This window comes from Canis lupus, chromosome 24 (genome assembly GCF_011100685.1).
Source record: "Canis lupus familiaris isolate Mischka breed German Shepherd chromosome 24, alternate assembly UU_Cfam_GSD_1.0, whole genome shotgun sequence".
NCBI classification, from domain to species: Eukaryota; Metazoa; Chordata; class Mammalia; order Carnivora; family Canidae; genus Canis; species Canis lupus.
In genome coordinates, this window is record NC_049245.1 from 44669856 (window position 1) to 44685593 (window position 15738).

Here is a 15738-nt window from a genome sequence, read left to right on the forward strand (position 1 = left end):
TGTACAAGTTTTTATTTGAACCCTTATTTTCAGTTCTTTGGGGTGTGTACCGAGAAGTTGAATTACTGGGTCATATGATAGTTCTATGTGTCACTTTTTTTTTTTAATTTTTTTTTTTTTGATAGTCACACAGAATTGAGAGAGAGAGAGGCAGAGACATAGGCAGAGGGAGAAGCAGGCTCCATGCACCGGGAGCCCAATGTGGGATTCGATCTCGGGTCTCCAGGATCGCGCCCTGGGTCAAAGGCAGGCGCTAAACCGCTGAGCTACCCAGGGATCCCTGTGTGTCACTTTTTGAGGAGCCTCCAAAATGATGTTCACCATCTACATTCCCAGAAGTGGCACTCAACATGTTCTGATTTCCTTACATCCTCAGCAACGCTTGTCATTTCCATCTTGTTGTTATTGCTGTAGACATGCTAGTTGCTGTGAAGTCGTATCTCATTGTGTTTTTGCTTTACATATTTCTAGTGACTGATTGTATTGAGCATCTTTGCATGTGTTTTTGGCTCTTTATATATCTTCCTTGGAGAAATGTGTATTCAAGTTCTTTGCTCATTGTTTAGTGAGTAGTTGCCTTTTTGTTGTGAAAATTCTTTAGGTATTCTGGACATACCAGATAGATGATTTGCAAATACTTTCTCTAATCCTGTGAGTTGTCTTTTCACTAGTCCTTTGATGCACAAAAGTTTAATTTTGGTAAAAAAAAAAAAATTTAAAAAGTTGGTATAAAGTTAAATTTAGAAAGTTTACTATAAAATTATATAAAACATGATTTTAAAAGGTTTTTTAAAAATGGCTTGTGCTTTTGATTCTAAATCTAAGAACTTGTAGCCAAATCCAAGGTCATGAAGATTTACTCCTGTGTTTTCTTTTCAGAGTTTTGTAGTTTTACCTCTTGCATTTAGTTAGGTCTTTGATCAATTTTGAACTAACTTTTGTACATGAAGTGAGATAGGGAGTTCAACTTCATTCTTTTGCATGTGAATATCCAGTCATATACCTTTGTTTTTTATAAGTTTATATAATTTAACTCTTAATTATGGCCATATTTAACAACTGGCTTGCAAAATTCCTGAAAATCAGCTCTCATGAGCTAGTGTGAGCTGGTATGAGCCAGTATGAACCAGTTCCTGCATGCCACTACTTCTTCCTTACCCAGTTTGATGCAAAAGTCTGGAATATATCTTTTGTTGTTCTTAAGGAGTTGAGTTAGGGGGTGATCAAAATGTGCTTATGAAGCTCCTAGGGCATGGGTGTCTGAGCAAAAAGCATCTGGAGACCCCCATTCATGTAGCCGTGGGCCTGTCCTTCCTCTTCCCATTGTTTTTGGCTTTCCCTCCCATAGTTTAAAGAACCTGGCTGGATCTCTCTTGCTGTCTTGCCAAATATTTTCCCAGCTCTTCCTTCTGGCTGAGAGGGAGCTAATTGTGCCCCAGTTGGATCTGGAGGGGTTTTGGAAGCCCCACCTCTGAGCAGAAACCCAAGCCTAGTCCTGGGGTTGAGGAAGTGCTCCTTATCCTGGTGGGTAACCAGAAAAAATACAGGCTGCCATTACATTTGGATTTCAGGTAAATAATGCATAATTTTTAGTATAAGCATGACCCATGCAAGATTGGGATATACTTACACTAAAGAACTATGCATTGTTTATCTGAAATTCATTTAGCTAGGAGTCTTCTATTTTCATTTGCTAATATCTGTTAGGCTTCCCTTCAGTTCCATTTCCTTCCTCATTGTCCTCATCCAACAGCAGAGACTAAGAACTCCAGAGTGAAGAGAGCCTAGGGAGGTGCTCTTTCTCTGCCCATTTTACAGATCTGGGAACCAAGTCCTAGCATGGAACCAGTATGGACTTTGAGGACCTTGCTGAGCTACACGACTTTTCTTTTTCATGAAGTCAGCACATTTCCTGAGTGTCCCCTCTACACTGTGCTGCGTGTTGGGGGATGACAGTGACAACAAGCCTACCATGGACCTGTGTAGAGGGCAAGAGTTAAGAGTTCCCTTAGAGCATGTGAAGTAAGAGGCAGTATTCAGACAGCCTTGTGTCCAGATCCTGCTTTGCCATGTATTAGCTGCATGTCAAGTACTTCTCTCTGAGCCTCTGTCTTCCCTTTCGTAGTGTGGGGTAGCAGTACTTCTCTCAGGGGATTGTTACCAGGCTTCAGTGGGATGATGAAATGCCAGGTGGGGGCAGGGAAGAGTTTATTGCATGATGAGAAAAGAGAGGTACCCATGGTAAAGTTTGGTTGTTGCCTACAGGTTGCCAGGCATCCTGGGCCACCCAGATGATACAGAATGGAGGTGCCAGAACTCACTCGCCCTGCCTCGCCTGCCAGGGACCAGCCAGCTCCTGCTCCTGGACAGCCAGGAGCCCCAGGTGGGCAGGTCTCACCTCACCTGACCCTGGGTCCTGTCATTCTGCCACCGGAGCAGGGTCTGGCCCCTACCGTGTTCCTGAAGGCCCTGCCCATTCCATTGTACCACACAGTGCCTCCAGGGGGCCTCCAGCCACGTGCCCCTCTAGTGACACACAGCCTGGACGGGGGCAGTGTACCCTTTATTCTCAGCCCCCTGCTGCGGCCTGAAGGACCAGGCCCTACTCACGTGGGGAAGCCAGCAGCCCCGGCGCTCACCGTGAACATTGTGGGCACTCTGCCTGTCCTGTCACCAGGCGTGGGGCCCACGCTGGGTAGCCCTGGCAAGGTACGGAATGCCGGCAAGTACCTTTGCCCACACTGTGGTCGGGATTGCCTGAAGCCCAGTGTTTTGGAGAAGCATATCCGGTCCCACACTGGTGAGAGGCCCTTCCCGTGTGCCACCTGCGGCATTGCCTTTAAGACCCAGAGCAACCTGTATAAGCACAGACGCACCCAGACCCACCTCAACCACTCTCGGCTGTCCTCAGAGTCCGATGGAGGTGGGGGCAGCCTCCTGGAGGAGGGGGAGAAGGCTGGAGAGAGCTCCAGAGCAGATGGCATGGGGGACAGCTGCAGCCAGAGGGTGGGTGGTGGGGCCCGACCAGAGAGACCCCTTTGTCCAGGCACCCAAGGTGCTGGGCAGTGCTCAGTGTCTGCCATGCATCTACCTTCTGTTACCAAGACCTTGGGTCTGAAGTTGGAAGCCGTTCCCTGTCCAGGGTCCACATTTGCTGACAGAGAGACCCCCATGGATGCTGCTGCCCATCCAGCCTCCCCTGGGCTTGCCCTGGCTGGCTGCCAGCCAAGGTTTAAGCCACCAGAGCAGACATCCCCGACTGCCAGCCGACTGTGCTCCCTGCAACAGCAGCAGATGGCGACGTCCTCAGAGAAGCCCTGGGATGCCAGAGCCTCGGAGGGCCGGCTGCGGAAGTGTGAGAGCACTGACTCGGGCTACCTGTCCCGCTCGGACAGCGCAGAGCAGCCGCCGGCCCCTGGCAGCCCTCTGGAGCACAACACCGTGTCCGAGGGGGAGGTGGCCCTGGGGCCCGGGGGACCCGGCCTGCAGTTGGAGAAGAAGCAGTTGGAGGAACGTATTGCCTGGCTCATCTCCCACAACCAGGCCGTGGTGGACGATTCCCAGCTGGACAATGTGCGGCCCCGCAAGACGGTCCTGTGCAAGCAAGGTAGCATCGACCTGCCCATGCCCTACACCTATAAGGACTCCTTCCACTTTGACATTCGGGCGCTGCAGCCTAGCCGGAGGAGGCCTGCCACTGTCAGCTCGGCCCGGTCCACTTTTATCCCTCCGGACAGGGCAAGGCCGCTCTTCTTTCACTCTGTCCCCACTCAGCTCTCCACTACCGTGGCGTGTGTGCCTGTCACCAGGAGCAACTCACTGCCCTTTGTCGAGGGCACCAGGACCTGGCAGGAACCGTTGGACCCCAGGGACGCCTGCCCCAGGAGGCAGAAACCTCTGAGCCCCAAGCCTGCCCCCACCCGACTGGTGGATGTCCTCAGTGGTCCCCCTCGGGCCTTGGTCAGACAGGCTGCTGTGGAGGACCTTCTCTTTCCCCCTACTGGAGACAGCCTGGCCCCTGCAGAAGACCCAGATGGAAACAAAGTTGCTGCTGGGGAGGGGGCAGCCAGCAAGGGCAGAGCAGCCAATAAGAAATGCAGCCAGAGGAAGCTGAAGATGTTCTCCCAGGATAAGTGGCAGGTGTATGGGAATGAGACATTCAGGAGAATCTACCAGAAAATGAAAACCAGCTGCCACGGAGGCAAGAAGGTGAAGGAGGTGACAGTGGGTAGTAGGACAGAGCTGGACTTTCCTCTCCAGGAAGAGCTACCAGGGAATGAGGGCATAGTCTCGTCCCAGGACAGGAGGTACCCTGTCGATGGGGATGCACCTGTGGGAGCCAAACCAGGACCTTGCAGAAGTTCACTGGCCCCGGAGGGCTTCTTGGTGATAGAGCCCCCCAAGCAGAGGGAGATGGTCACCAGAGCAGGAGTCAGTGACCAGCCTGGGGTGAACAGGGCCACCTCACCCTCCACCTTCAACTGCAGAGAACCCCCCTGTTTGGGCAGCAAAAGCCCTTTGCTTTCTCCAGATGAAAGGCTGGGGCTGGGGTGTCAGCTGCCCCCAGCACCCGGTCCCCTCAAGGGAGGTGACCTAGAGGCTCCCACACCAGTTTTGCCAGACCCTGAGCTGGAAGGAGGCTCCTGTGATGGTGGGGGAAAGGAGACCTGTCCGTGGACCCACACTGTGCCAAGGCGGCCCAGCGATAGCTCTGGGGAGCCCCAGGCCTCAGAAAACAAGCTCCCCTCAGAGAGGAAGAAGCTGAAAGTGGAGAAGCTGAGCTGCCAGGAGCAATCAGAGCCTCCAGGAACAGAAACGGAGGTCCCAGGTGGCCCTTTGCAGGCCACCTCTCTGCCATCTCAGAACCAGGACAGTGACTCTGGGGATAAGCCAGGGGGGCTACGTGAGAGCACTGATAGCGTGGCGAGGGGCAGAGCTGGGCAGCCGTGCAAGCCCTTAGAGGTTTGCGGTGCTTCTGCTGCTCCTTCTGTGGCCCCGAGGCAGGTGGGGCTGAGGGAAGAGATCTTGCCACATCCTGCAGCACCATCCCACCTGGCTGCTCAGTCTCGGGCGTCTGGTGCCCTCACTGCCCTGGTAGATACCCTCTTTCCCCCCAAGTACCTCCTCAGGTTGCCTCAGGGAGAGACCCACCCACCAGCTCCTGTGGCCCTGGGGCCAGGACAAGTCCAGGACCCTCTCTGTAGGAGAAGGTGGCCCGAAGAACAGACATCCTTTGTTGGGTCAGGGCTGGGGACCTTCCTGCCTCCCTGCCCAGCCTCGGGCTTGGTCCTTGGTGGGGCAGAAAGCTTTGAAGAGGACCCCAGCTGGTCCAGGCCCTGGGGCAAGAACAAGGGTGTGCAGGGAAAGGAGAAAGGAGACATGGACACTGGCACTCCAACAGCGGGACAGTCCCCTGGCTCATCTACTGGAGCCCCTAGGGAGAAAACCTCCTTCCTGCCCACCCCAACGTGTGCTACCCGGAAGAGTGGGACCCCTGACACCCGACACCCCTGCATGGGCAGGACTGCGGTGGGAGCCAGGCTGTCTGGGGGTGTCCTGAGTCCCTGTGCACTCAGCAGGGACTTGGGGGGAACTCCTGAGAATGTCCCGGAAGACCCTCCCTCAGGGCCTCTGGCTGGGCTCAATTCCTGCCACTCCTTCCTCTCAGGCCCCCACTCCTCCCAGCTGGCCAGAGCTGGCCTCGTGTACCCACTCAGACACTGGGTGGAGCTTCAGGGCCCACAGCCCTTTCCCATCATTGAGGGCTGAGCCCCGACTCACGTGGTGTTGCTTGAGCCGAAGCCTGCCTCTGCCCAGAGAGCAGAAGGAAAAGGCCGCTTCTGTGTACTTGGCACTGCACTTCCTTGGTGGCAGCCCCCAGGACAAGGGTCCAGATGCCCAGCCCGTGAGCAGGGCAATGGTGGGAGGACAGACGAGGACAGGCCTGGGAGAAGGAGGGCAGGTCCAGACATCAAAGGTAACATCCTCCTTTGCCTGGGGCCCCGGGGCTGGGGGAGTGTGCTTGGCAGGCAGGATTCCTAATGATGGAGAGGGGGCTTGAAGGCACCCCTGAAACACCCGCTGTTTGTGATAATGTCTTCTCAGCCTGCTCCCAAGGGAGGTGTGGCTTCGATACGTGGCAGGATAAGATAAAGGCCAAAAGTGTACACAAAACTAAATCATGAAAAAATATATTTCAAAGGAAGGAATTTTTGTACTCAAGATCCTAGATGAGATGCTTCTCATCACTAGATACTAAATTTAACTCTGAGCTTCCTGGCAGTAGCAGCAAAAAGTGAAATGAAGTACTGCCCAGGAGAGCTCTGTGGGTGACATAAGATCATAAACCAGAAATTGTCACCGAGAGAGAAACTCCAGGTGAAACACCATCTCTTAAATGTTTGTGAGAGTTATTAGGGCACCTGGCTGGCTCAGATGGTAGAGCATGTGATCCTTGATCTCAGAGTTGTGAGTTTGAGCCTGACATTGGATATAGAGATTACTTAAAACTAAAAAAAGAAAGCATGAGTTTTTATACCAGGGACTCAGGAAACTATTACTATGATCAAATGCAACTTTCATCCAAGTTTCCTGGGAGCAGTGGCTAAAAGGAAAGGCCGGACGCTCTGGAGCTCTTACTTGGTGACTAAGTGGTAAGTTTGTGGTCCCATCTGGAGAGCAAGTCCATGCGTCTGGATTATGTCCTACTCTGGGATGTCTTGGGCCAGGGAAGCTGAAGAGGGTCCCAGATCCTCTGTTCTGACATAATCGTACACAACAGTGGTAGGGCCTGGATTCTAGAGCCTTGTAGGCTGTTCTTTGTCCCGAGAGTGATGATTAATAAAGAATATGCTAAGTCCTAGACAGGGGATCTGAGACCCAGTTTGGCCCTCCTTCCTTCCAAAGGCAATTAGGTACTGGGTATGGAGGTTCCTGGAGAGGGGGAGTTGGGGCAGTGGGGGAGACCTGGCTGTGGTGTTCCCTGGGCCTCCAGTTAACACCATAGGGCTTTGAGCTTTATGATGCCAACATGCCTGGTATTTTCAGCTCTCCTGCCCAGTGGCCTCAAGGATGGTGTCCCAGGAACGGGTATCTGAGCCCGAATGGAAGAAAGGACTGCCGTGGAGGAAGGCAAAGATGTTTCGGGGGAGCGGGAAACAGAAGCTGAGTATCCGCTCCAGAAGGTAGGGTGTGTGACCACCTCTGTCTCACATGTGTCCAGTGTCAGAAACTGCAAGGGGGGTTCCAGAGGCATCTGTATAGGGTGAGAGTCTGGAGGTTTGTGGGTAAAGGAATCGGTTTGTTCCCCATCGATGCAACTGCACAGTTTCCCCAACTGTGTGCTTTTCGGGGGCACCTCTCCAAGGCCAGGAATCCAGTAAATATTTGAAATAACTGAGTTGAAAACACATCCACCCGTTTAAGTCCTGAGGAGAGAGCGTGTTAATTATTTACAGCTTTTATTGCTTTTTTATTTATGCAAGTGGTGCATATCCTTTGCAGAAAAGTTAGGAAATACAGGCCAGCGAAGAAGAGATGGTAAAGCATCCTGGTACTGCCGCTGCTCTGGTAATGCCACTAGCACACAGGGTGCTTCCTTCCAGACTTTTCTCTGTGATATTTGCATGCACAGCATCTCTTGACAACAGACGGGATGCATAGATTTTACTAATACCACTTTTTCATCATTGATAGTCTTGCCCCTTTTTCAGAACCTTCTAGCCGTTGGGGATGAGGGGAAAGGCCACTCTTTCACCAGGCCCAAGCCCCTCTGTGCTGCCCCAGAGGCTCTTGGATCTGGTTTTCCCATGGCCTCCTGTCTGCTCAGAGTGACTTCATATGGTTCCCACCCCCCTATCTCCCATTCTCGAATTTGCACTCTGAACCCGGAGGCCTGATGATTTCCCAAATTCCTCCTCCACGTCTTGGCCCCTTACCCTCCCCTTCCTTCTCCCCCAGTTATCAGTATTTGACCCAAGGCTGAGATATTCTTCAAGAGGCAGTGAAAATTCCTAATTCTTCTCCATAGTTGCTGAGAACCTCTGTGGCTAGAGATGATGTTCCCTCTGGACAGGCTTTGAGACGAGGTTCCTACCTCTGTTTCAGTTGTCTGCCGGGATCACATTCCAGAGCTGGCATCACCAAGGACTTGCTATGTGCCAGGCACTGTACAGTGATGCCCCCCTCCCCCCTGGAGACACCGATTGGCCTCTCCAAGGACCCAGATTTGAATCAGTAATCATGCCCATGTCCCAAAGAGCAGCTTGCCCTGTGCTCTCCAGCCTGCAGTGGGCATGAAAGTCACCTGGAGTTTTCTGGCTTTCCTCGTGATGCTGAGACACATTTCTCAGGTCTGGGGTAGGGCCTGAAAGTCTGCATTTCTAACAGGTTCCCAGATGATGCTTGGGGTGCTAGCCCCAGGAGCACTCTTGGAGGAGCTGTTCTTTGTGCTGCCCCAAACCACATTTCATCCTTTCCAAAGGAAGCCCAGCTGTTCATAGATGAACAAAAAAAGGGTCACTGCCTATGAGTCAGGGACATCCAGCCCTACTCCAAACCCCTGAGCCATGCAGAGTTGGGGAGGGATAGTGCCCCCAGGGAAAGTTTGCATGTGAGCCACACCAAAGAGTAAGTAGCTGGGGCACCTGGGTGGCTCAGTGGTTGAGCATCTGCCTTTGGCTCAGGTCATAATCCCAGGGTCCTGGGATCGAGTCCCACATCGGGCTCCCTGTAGGGAGCCTGCTTCTCCCTCTACCTGTGTCTCTGCCTGTTTCTCTGTGTCTTTCATGAATAAATAAATAAAATCTTAAAAGAAAAAGAGTAAGTAGTTGCTCATAGATCCTAGGAGCATAGGGACATTAGCCTGTGGCCTTGTCCCATCAGTATTCCTGCACTGGGCTGACATGGAGTGACAGCTGCCAAGCCTGTTTCTGGGCCTCAGTCATGGTCCCAGGAGATGTGGGGTAAGGGACAAGTGTGTGTGTCTCATTGGCTGCTCCCACCTTTCCAAGACTTCAGCTTAACTAATACAACGGATAATCACTGTGCACATGTGGAGGGGAAGCTTTCCTGAACTAGCCTGGTGGTACCAGGCTGATGCTCTGGGAGGCCTGGAGAGGTATGCAACACCTCCTGGGCCAAACATAGCTTGGGTGAGGATCTCATTAGACCTGACTGTATTTAAAATTTTTGACTCTTAGTAGCCAAATATATACCAGGAGATTTCACATAAAAACCTGAATTTCTAGGGGATTCTAGGGTGGTTCAGCTGTTTAGTGCTGCCTTTGGCCCAGGGCATGATCCTGGGAGTCCCTGGATGAAGTCCCACATCGGGCTCCCTGCATGGAGCCTGCTTCTCCCTCTGTCTGTGCCTCTCATGAATAAATACATAAAATCGAAAAAAAATCTGAATTTCTAGCTTATCTTGAAGCTGTGGGGAGAGGCTGGCCTTGCCTTCTTGCATGGCAGCAGCTGAGTAGTGGCCACCCCTGTGGGCAGTGCCTGGGTTCTGTAGCTTGCCTCAGTCCCCACCTCTCCCTGTTGTGTTACATTTCAGTTTGCAAATCTTGGTCTTAACTCTGGCCTTGTGGGAGCCAAAAGACTGCCTCCCCCATCAGTGAGCTTGTCAGTAAGAGCCTGTGGGTGGGAAGGTAAGGAGGGGGCATTGGTGCCAGTGTAAAACAAGGAGGAGGGGTCTGAATCCTGGAGCCCCCCCGACTGGGTGAAATGAGGATGAGGCCATTGAAATTTTTATATTCATTGAGCATGTATTGGATGACCATGATTCAGCCGTCAGTTGTGCCTTTCTTTATTGGCTTGTGACTGTCCTTTGAGTTAATTCCAGCTTCCCAAGGCTTCGGACCTTGGCACTTGCAGATCCCTCTACCACCTCCTGCGCTGCTCACCTCTGGCTCCTCATGCAGCTGGCTCCCCCTTGTCTTAGATGTCACTATTGTGGTGGGACCTCCCTGACCTCTGTACCTCAATGTTCTCCCTCCCATCATTTCCCTCCCACTATGTGGTTTTATTACCTTCACAGCTTTTTGGCAGAATTTGTTTTTTTGAGGCATGGAATCCGTGGTAGCTTACTTTTTCAACACCAACAATGGTGAAAGGGTATGTGCGCCAGAAATGGCTTTCCCTGGTTCACCCAGGGCTAATGGAATTGGAGCTTCATTCTGAGTTTTCTGACCCAGTGTCTTCCATCATACCACCCATGATGAGTGGTTGCTAATAAGACTTGCCCTTTTAATGAAGGACACACATCTTTGGGGAGGTGTTCAGAAGGGAATACAATGCTGAGCTTTTAAGAAAAGAGTTCCCTTTAAAGGAAAATTTCTTACTAAGCCGCTGGTTTGATAGTATTTGGCCTGTAGAAATTTGATAAAGGAGATGACCAGTTTGTTTGACTCACACAAGGTCTCATTTTCTGGTGATGGACAGCATAGTTAGATGATAGAGCTTCTTGGAGAAGTGTCCTCTCCCTTTCTCTTTCATATCTGGTCCATCTTCAGAAACAGAGGTTCAGTGCCCAGTCTGAGTGCCAGTGTTGGGAAAATTCTGAAAGGTAGTACCTCGCCTAAAAGGGCTTCAAGTTCACTGTCTAGGAGGCCAAGCACAGAGCTTACTTTTTCTTTTTAGTATATTGAAATCTATCCATTTCTCACACAGTAACTTATGGCCAGCTTAAAACAGAAGTTACAATAACATAGAATTTGTTTAATGTATATTTACTTTGCAGAAAACCAAACAGGAAAACTTTTCGATGAAGGGTCTATCATCTGTCATTCATCTGTCCATCTATCTACCTACCTAATCTATTGATCTAGTTTTCTGTTGCTGTTCTAACAAATTACCAGCTTAATGTAAATTTTGTTTTGAACAACACCAGTTTATTGTTTTATAGTTCTGTATGTAGATCAGAATTCAGTACGGATCCCACCTGACAAAATCAAGGTGTTAGCAGGGCTGTGTTCCTTCTGGAGGCTCCAGTGAAGAATCAGTTTCCTGCTCATTTGGGTGATTGGCAGAATTTTGCTTCTTGGCCAGTGGCCCCTCTTCCATATCCCAACCCAGCAAAGGTGGGCTGGGTTCCTTGCACACTTCATGTCTCTGTTCCTTCTTGTTCAGTCTCACTTTTCAGACCTAGCCTCTTCTTTCGTTTTTAAGGACTCATGTGGTTAGATTGAGTTTACCTGGATAATCCAGGATACTCTTGTCATCTTGGGGTCTATGCCCTTAACCACATTCATGAAATCCCTTTTGCAGGGGAAGTCACATAGTCACAGCCCTGGGGATTAGGACATGGGCATCTCTGAGGGTGGGGGCATTATTCCACACTGTCTTTCCATCCACATGTGTATGATGTATATGTGCACGTATGCATCAATTTATGTATCTGTCTATGCACTCGTGTGTGTATGTGTGTTCTCTCTCTCATTTATCCACTCACATGTCGTTTCCTTGAGAAAGAGGCCTGTTTTCTCAGTTGTCTTCACATCCACCAGAAAGTGAAATACTATAGCAGAGATTCTCCGTAGGCCTTAGCTCCCAGCACATGGTGAAACCCGTGTAGCGGATATTCTATTCTCTTTTCCTCTTGTTTTGAAAAACATTTAAAAATGCAGGAAAGTTCAGAAAATGTGTAACAGACTCCTGGGTAATGATCCAGAATTAGCAAATATTAACATTTTGTCATAGTTTCTGAGCCTTTAAAAAAATGAAATAAAATACTACATTATATAGTGTATATTTATATTATACACATATATTCTGTGTATATATACATAAATATTACGTAGTTTTATGTATTTGGTACTGATTGTTTCAATCTGTGTTTTCATACTTTGCATCAGTGTATATGCTAATAATAAATACAATTGTTTGGGTCTTTAAAACGTGTATAAATATCATACTGAATTAGTCATACTTCAGTTGATTTTTTAAACGCAGTATCATGTTTTTGAATATCTAGCCATGTTGGTCAAATTCATTCATTGTAAGTACTGTAGAGTGCTCCTTCCCATGCGTATAACACATTTTATTGTCCATTCCCCTATTTATGAGCACTTAAATTGTCTCCATTTTTTTTTTTTTTTTTTTTGCTAACTTTGCAGTGAATGAATGCATATACATACATGCTTCCCTAGGCACAATGCAAGAGGTTTTTCTCAGAAATATACCTGAAACTGGAATTGCTGGGTTATCAGGTAATCACATTTTCAACTTTACATATTATTTCTGAATTGCTTTCTGGACGAGGTGTGTCACTATATTTCCTCCAGCTATGAGTGAAAGTTTGCCCTGCTCCCATATTCCTACTAATGTTTGTTATTAGGAGATTTATATGCTGTGCCCTCCCAGAATATGTAGGATTTGGTATGTATTCTAGGTTTGTGTATGTACTTTGCCATTATTTTATTTTGTACTTTGCCATTATACATACTGTGAATATTTTCTAAAGTCTATTCTCTTGTCTTTTTGAGCCCATTTCTATATCTTTTACCCATATAATTGTATATATCTTATCTCTTCATTCTTACTTGCATATCAGGCCTTACTTCTGGGATTGTTTTCTTCTGTCTGAAGCATATTTTTTAGAACTTCTCTAAAAGAAGAAAAATTATGTTCTCATTAGTCTGAAAATACATTTATTTCTTCCTTAGTGTTGAAAAATGTTTTTGCTGGGTATACAACCTTAGGCTGACAGTTACTTTCTCTCCACACATCAAAGCTATTACTGCACTGTCATTTGGCTTCCTTTTTTTTTTTTTTTTTTTTTTTTGTGGCGGAAAAGTCAGCTATTAGTGTGCTCATCTCTTTTGAAGGTCTCATATCTCTGGCTACTTTTAAGATCTTCTTTTAATCTTTGGTGTTCCATAGTTTTATTTTGATGTATACAAGTGTATGTCACTGTTATTTATTCCATTAGGAATCCATGGGCTTTTATGATTTGTGGATTGATGTGTACCTAGAAAATTCTGAACCATCATTCTTCAAACATTGTCTCTATCCCATTCTCTGTCTTCTCTCTCTGGAACACTGAAATAAGTATCTTAGATCTTCTCTTATATGCGTCTTAACCTCTGTTTTCCATAACTTCGTCTTTCTGTGCTAAAATCTGGATATTTTTTTCAGACCGCTCTTTAAAATTTTACTAATTTTCTCAACCCCCTGAGTTACTATTTTTAAAGTTCTATTAAGGTGTATTGAATTGTAATGTTATATATATTTCAAGTGTATAATTTAAGAAGTTTTGACATATGTACACACCTTTGAAACCAAAAGCATGATCACGATAATTATCAAAAATCCCTCAAATTTCCATATGTCCTCCCTCCTCCCATCCCCAGGTAGTCACTGGTGTGCTTTCTGTAACTATACAGCAGTCTTTTTTTCAAGAATTTTATAGAAATGGAATCACAATATATGCTCTTTTTCAGGATACGAGGTCTATGTCTTTTTCGCTCAGCCTGCTTATTTTGAGGTTCATCCATGTTGCACGTGTCAATAATTCATTCCTTTTTTTTAAAAAAAATATTTATTTTAGAGAGAGTGCATGTGAGCAAGGGGAGGGGCACAGGGAGAGAGAGAAACAGGCTTCCCACTGAGCACAGAGCCCAATACCAGGCTCGATCTTATCACCCAGAGATCATGATCTTGAGCCAAAATCATGAGTCAGATGCTTAACTAACTGAGCCATCTAGGCACCCAATAATTCATTCCTTTTTATTGCTAAATACTAAGCCATTGGGTGGATATGTCATAGTTTGTTCATACGTTTACTTGTTGGTAGACATTAATGGTTTGTTCCAGTTTAGGGCTATTACAAATAAAAACTACTATAAATACCCATACACAAGTCTTTGCAGACATATACTTTATTTTCTAAAATTTTGAGTTGGTTATTTTTGTTGTTCAGGTATGATGTATGTACAATGTTATGTTAGTTTCAGGCGTATGATACAGTGGTTCAACAATTCTGTACATTTCTGAATGTTGGTCACGATAAGTGTGCTCTTCACTCCCTTCACCTATTTCACCCATCTCCTACCTGCAATGAACAGAGAAGAGACAGAGGAACAGACTCTGAAATGTATGGATATATACTTCAAATTCTCTTGAGTTAATAAGAGTCCAATGTCTGGATCGTGTGGTGGATGCCAGACTGTTTCCCAAAGCGGCTGTATTATTTCACAGTTCTCTAGCGCTGTGTGAGAGCCCCAGCTTCTCCACAGCCTTGCCAGCAAGGCAAGCTAGTGTGGCCACTCTTTTTACTTTTGACACTCTAATAGGTGTGTAGTGGTATCCCAAAAGCTAGAATTTGCATTTCCCTCATAACTAATGATGTGGAGTATCTCTTCGTGTGCTTATATGCCTTTCATGTGTCTTCTTTGGTGAAGTATCTTTTCGAATCTTTTGACCATTATAAAAATGGATTGTTTTCTTACGGAATTTTGAGAATTTCTTCTGCATTCTGGTTGTAACTTGTCTGTGCCTTTTTTTTTTTTTTAAACTCTCTTAACAGGTTCTTTTATTTATATATTTTTAAAGACTTCATTTATTTGAGAGAGAGAGAGAGAGAGCACAAGAGAGCACAAGTGGGAAGAAGGAGTAGGCTCCCCTCTGAGCGGGAACTCCATGTGGAATTCCTTCCCAGGACTCTGAGATCATGACCTGAGCTGAAGGCGGATGCTTAACCGACTGAGTCACCCAGGCACTCTTTAACAGGGTCTTTTAAAGAGCATATATTTCCAATTTTAGGTGAAGTCCAATTATCATTCTTTTCTTTGGATTGTGCTTTTGGTGTCATAACCACAATGTTTTTGCCTAACTCATAGCCACAAAGGTTTTTCTCCCAGGTTTTCTTCTAAAGTTTTATACTTTTAGATTTAACATTCCAGCCTATGATCTATTTTTACTTAATTGTTCTGTATCAAGTGATGTATAGATGAAAGTTCCTATTTTTACATGTGGACATATAATTGTTTTGGTACTGTTTGTTCATCTATTTGTTTTGATGCAAGCATCACACCATTTTGATTACACCTCCTGACCTTAAGACTTACTATAAAAGCTAAAATATCCAAGACAGGATGGTATTCACATCAAAATAGACAAATAGGTCAGTGGAACAGAAGAGACAGTACAGAAATAGGCCACTTGTATTTGGTCAATTGATTTTCACCAAAGCTTCAAAAGAAAGTATAGTCTTTCCAACAGATGGTGCTGGACCTGATAAATTTTGTTACCAGTAAGCTGAGCAATTACAAGGTTTACCTCATTTGTTTCTCTACTCTCAAGGGATCACTGCTTTAATTACTTGATATCTCTGGTCCTGAAAACCATTCTTTCATATATTTGCCTAGTTTTTTTCTTTGGGAGAATAAATCTAGTTACTGTTAAACTATGTTGGTCAGGAGAAAAAGCCCCTGGACTATTGCAATGGCCTCTTAATTGTCTCCCTCCCTCAACTTCTACTCATCTGTCGAGTGTTAAATTTGACTATTAGTGTATATTATGCTTTATTTCCAAAAAGTTACACTTAATTATTTTTCAGATCTGCTTGACCATTTTTATAGTCTTGATCTTCAGTCTTTTCTTTATTGAACTATGATTGACATACATAAAAGCTGTACATATTTAATGTATACATCTTGATGAGTTTGAAGATGAGGATATACCCGTGAGACCATCTTCATATATGATGTTCTAAACTTACCTATAATTTCTAAAGGC

General features: G+C 46.6%; 1 protein-coding gene across 13 annotated transcripts in view; it reads left to right on the forward strand.

The window, feature by feature from the left end:
- The window catches only part of ZNF831 (zinc finger protein 831), a 129112-nt gene that overhangs the window by 37270 nt on the left and 76104 nt on the right, over positions 1-15738 (forward strand). For 12 of the 13 annotated variants that reach the window (XM_038572754.1, XM_038572755.1, XM_038572756.1 and 9 more), the window contains 2 exons: positions 2266-5977; positions 7048-7184. In XM_038572754.1, the coding sequence (XP_038428682.1) occupies positions 2302-5769 (3468 nt within the window). In that variant the 5' untranslated portion in view covers positions 2266-2301 and the 3' untranslated portion in view covers positions 5770-5977; positions 7048-7184. Of the gene's footprint in view, positions 1-2265; positions 5978-7047; positions 7185-12116; positions 12210-15738 lie in introns of all 13 variants that reach the window. The other variant, XM_038572747.1, reaches the window with a different exon arrangement.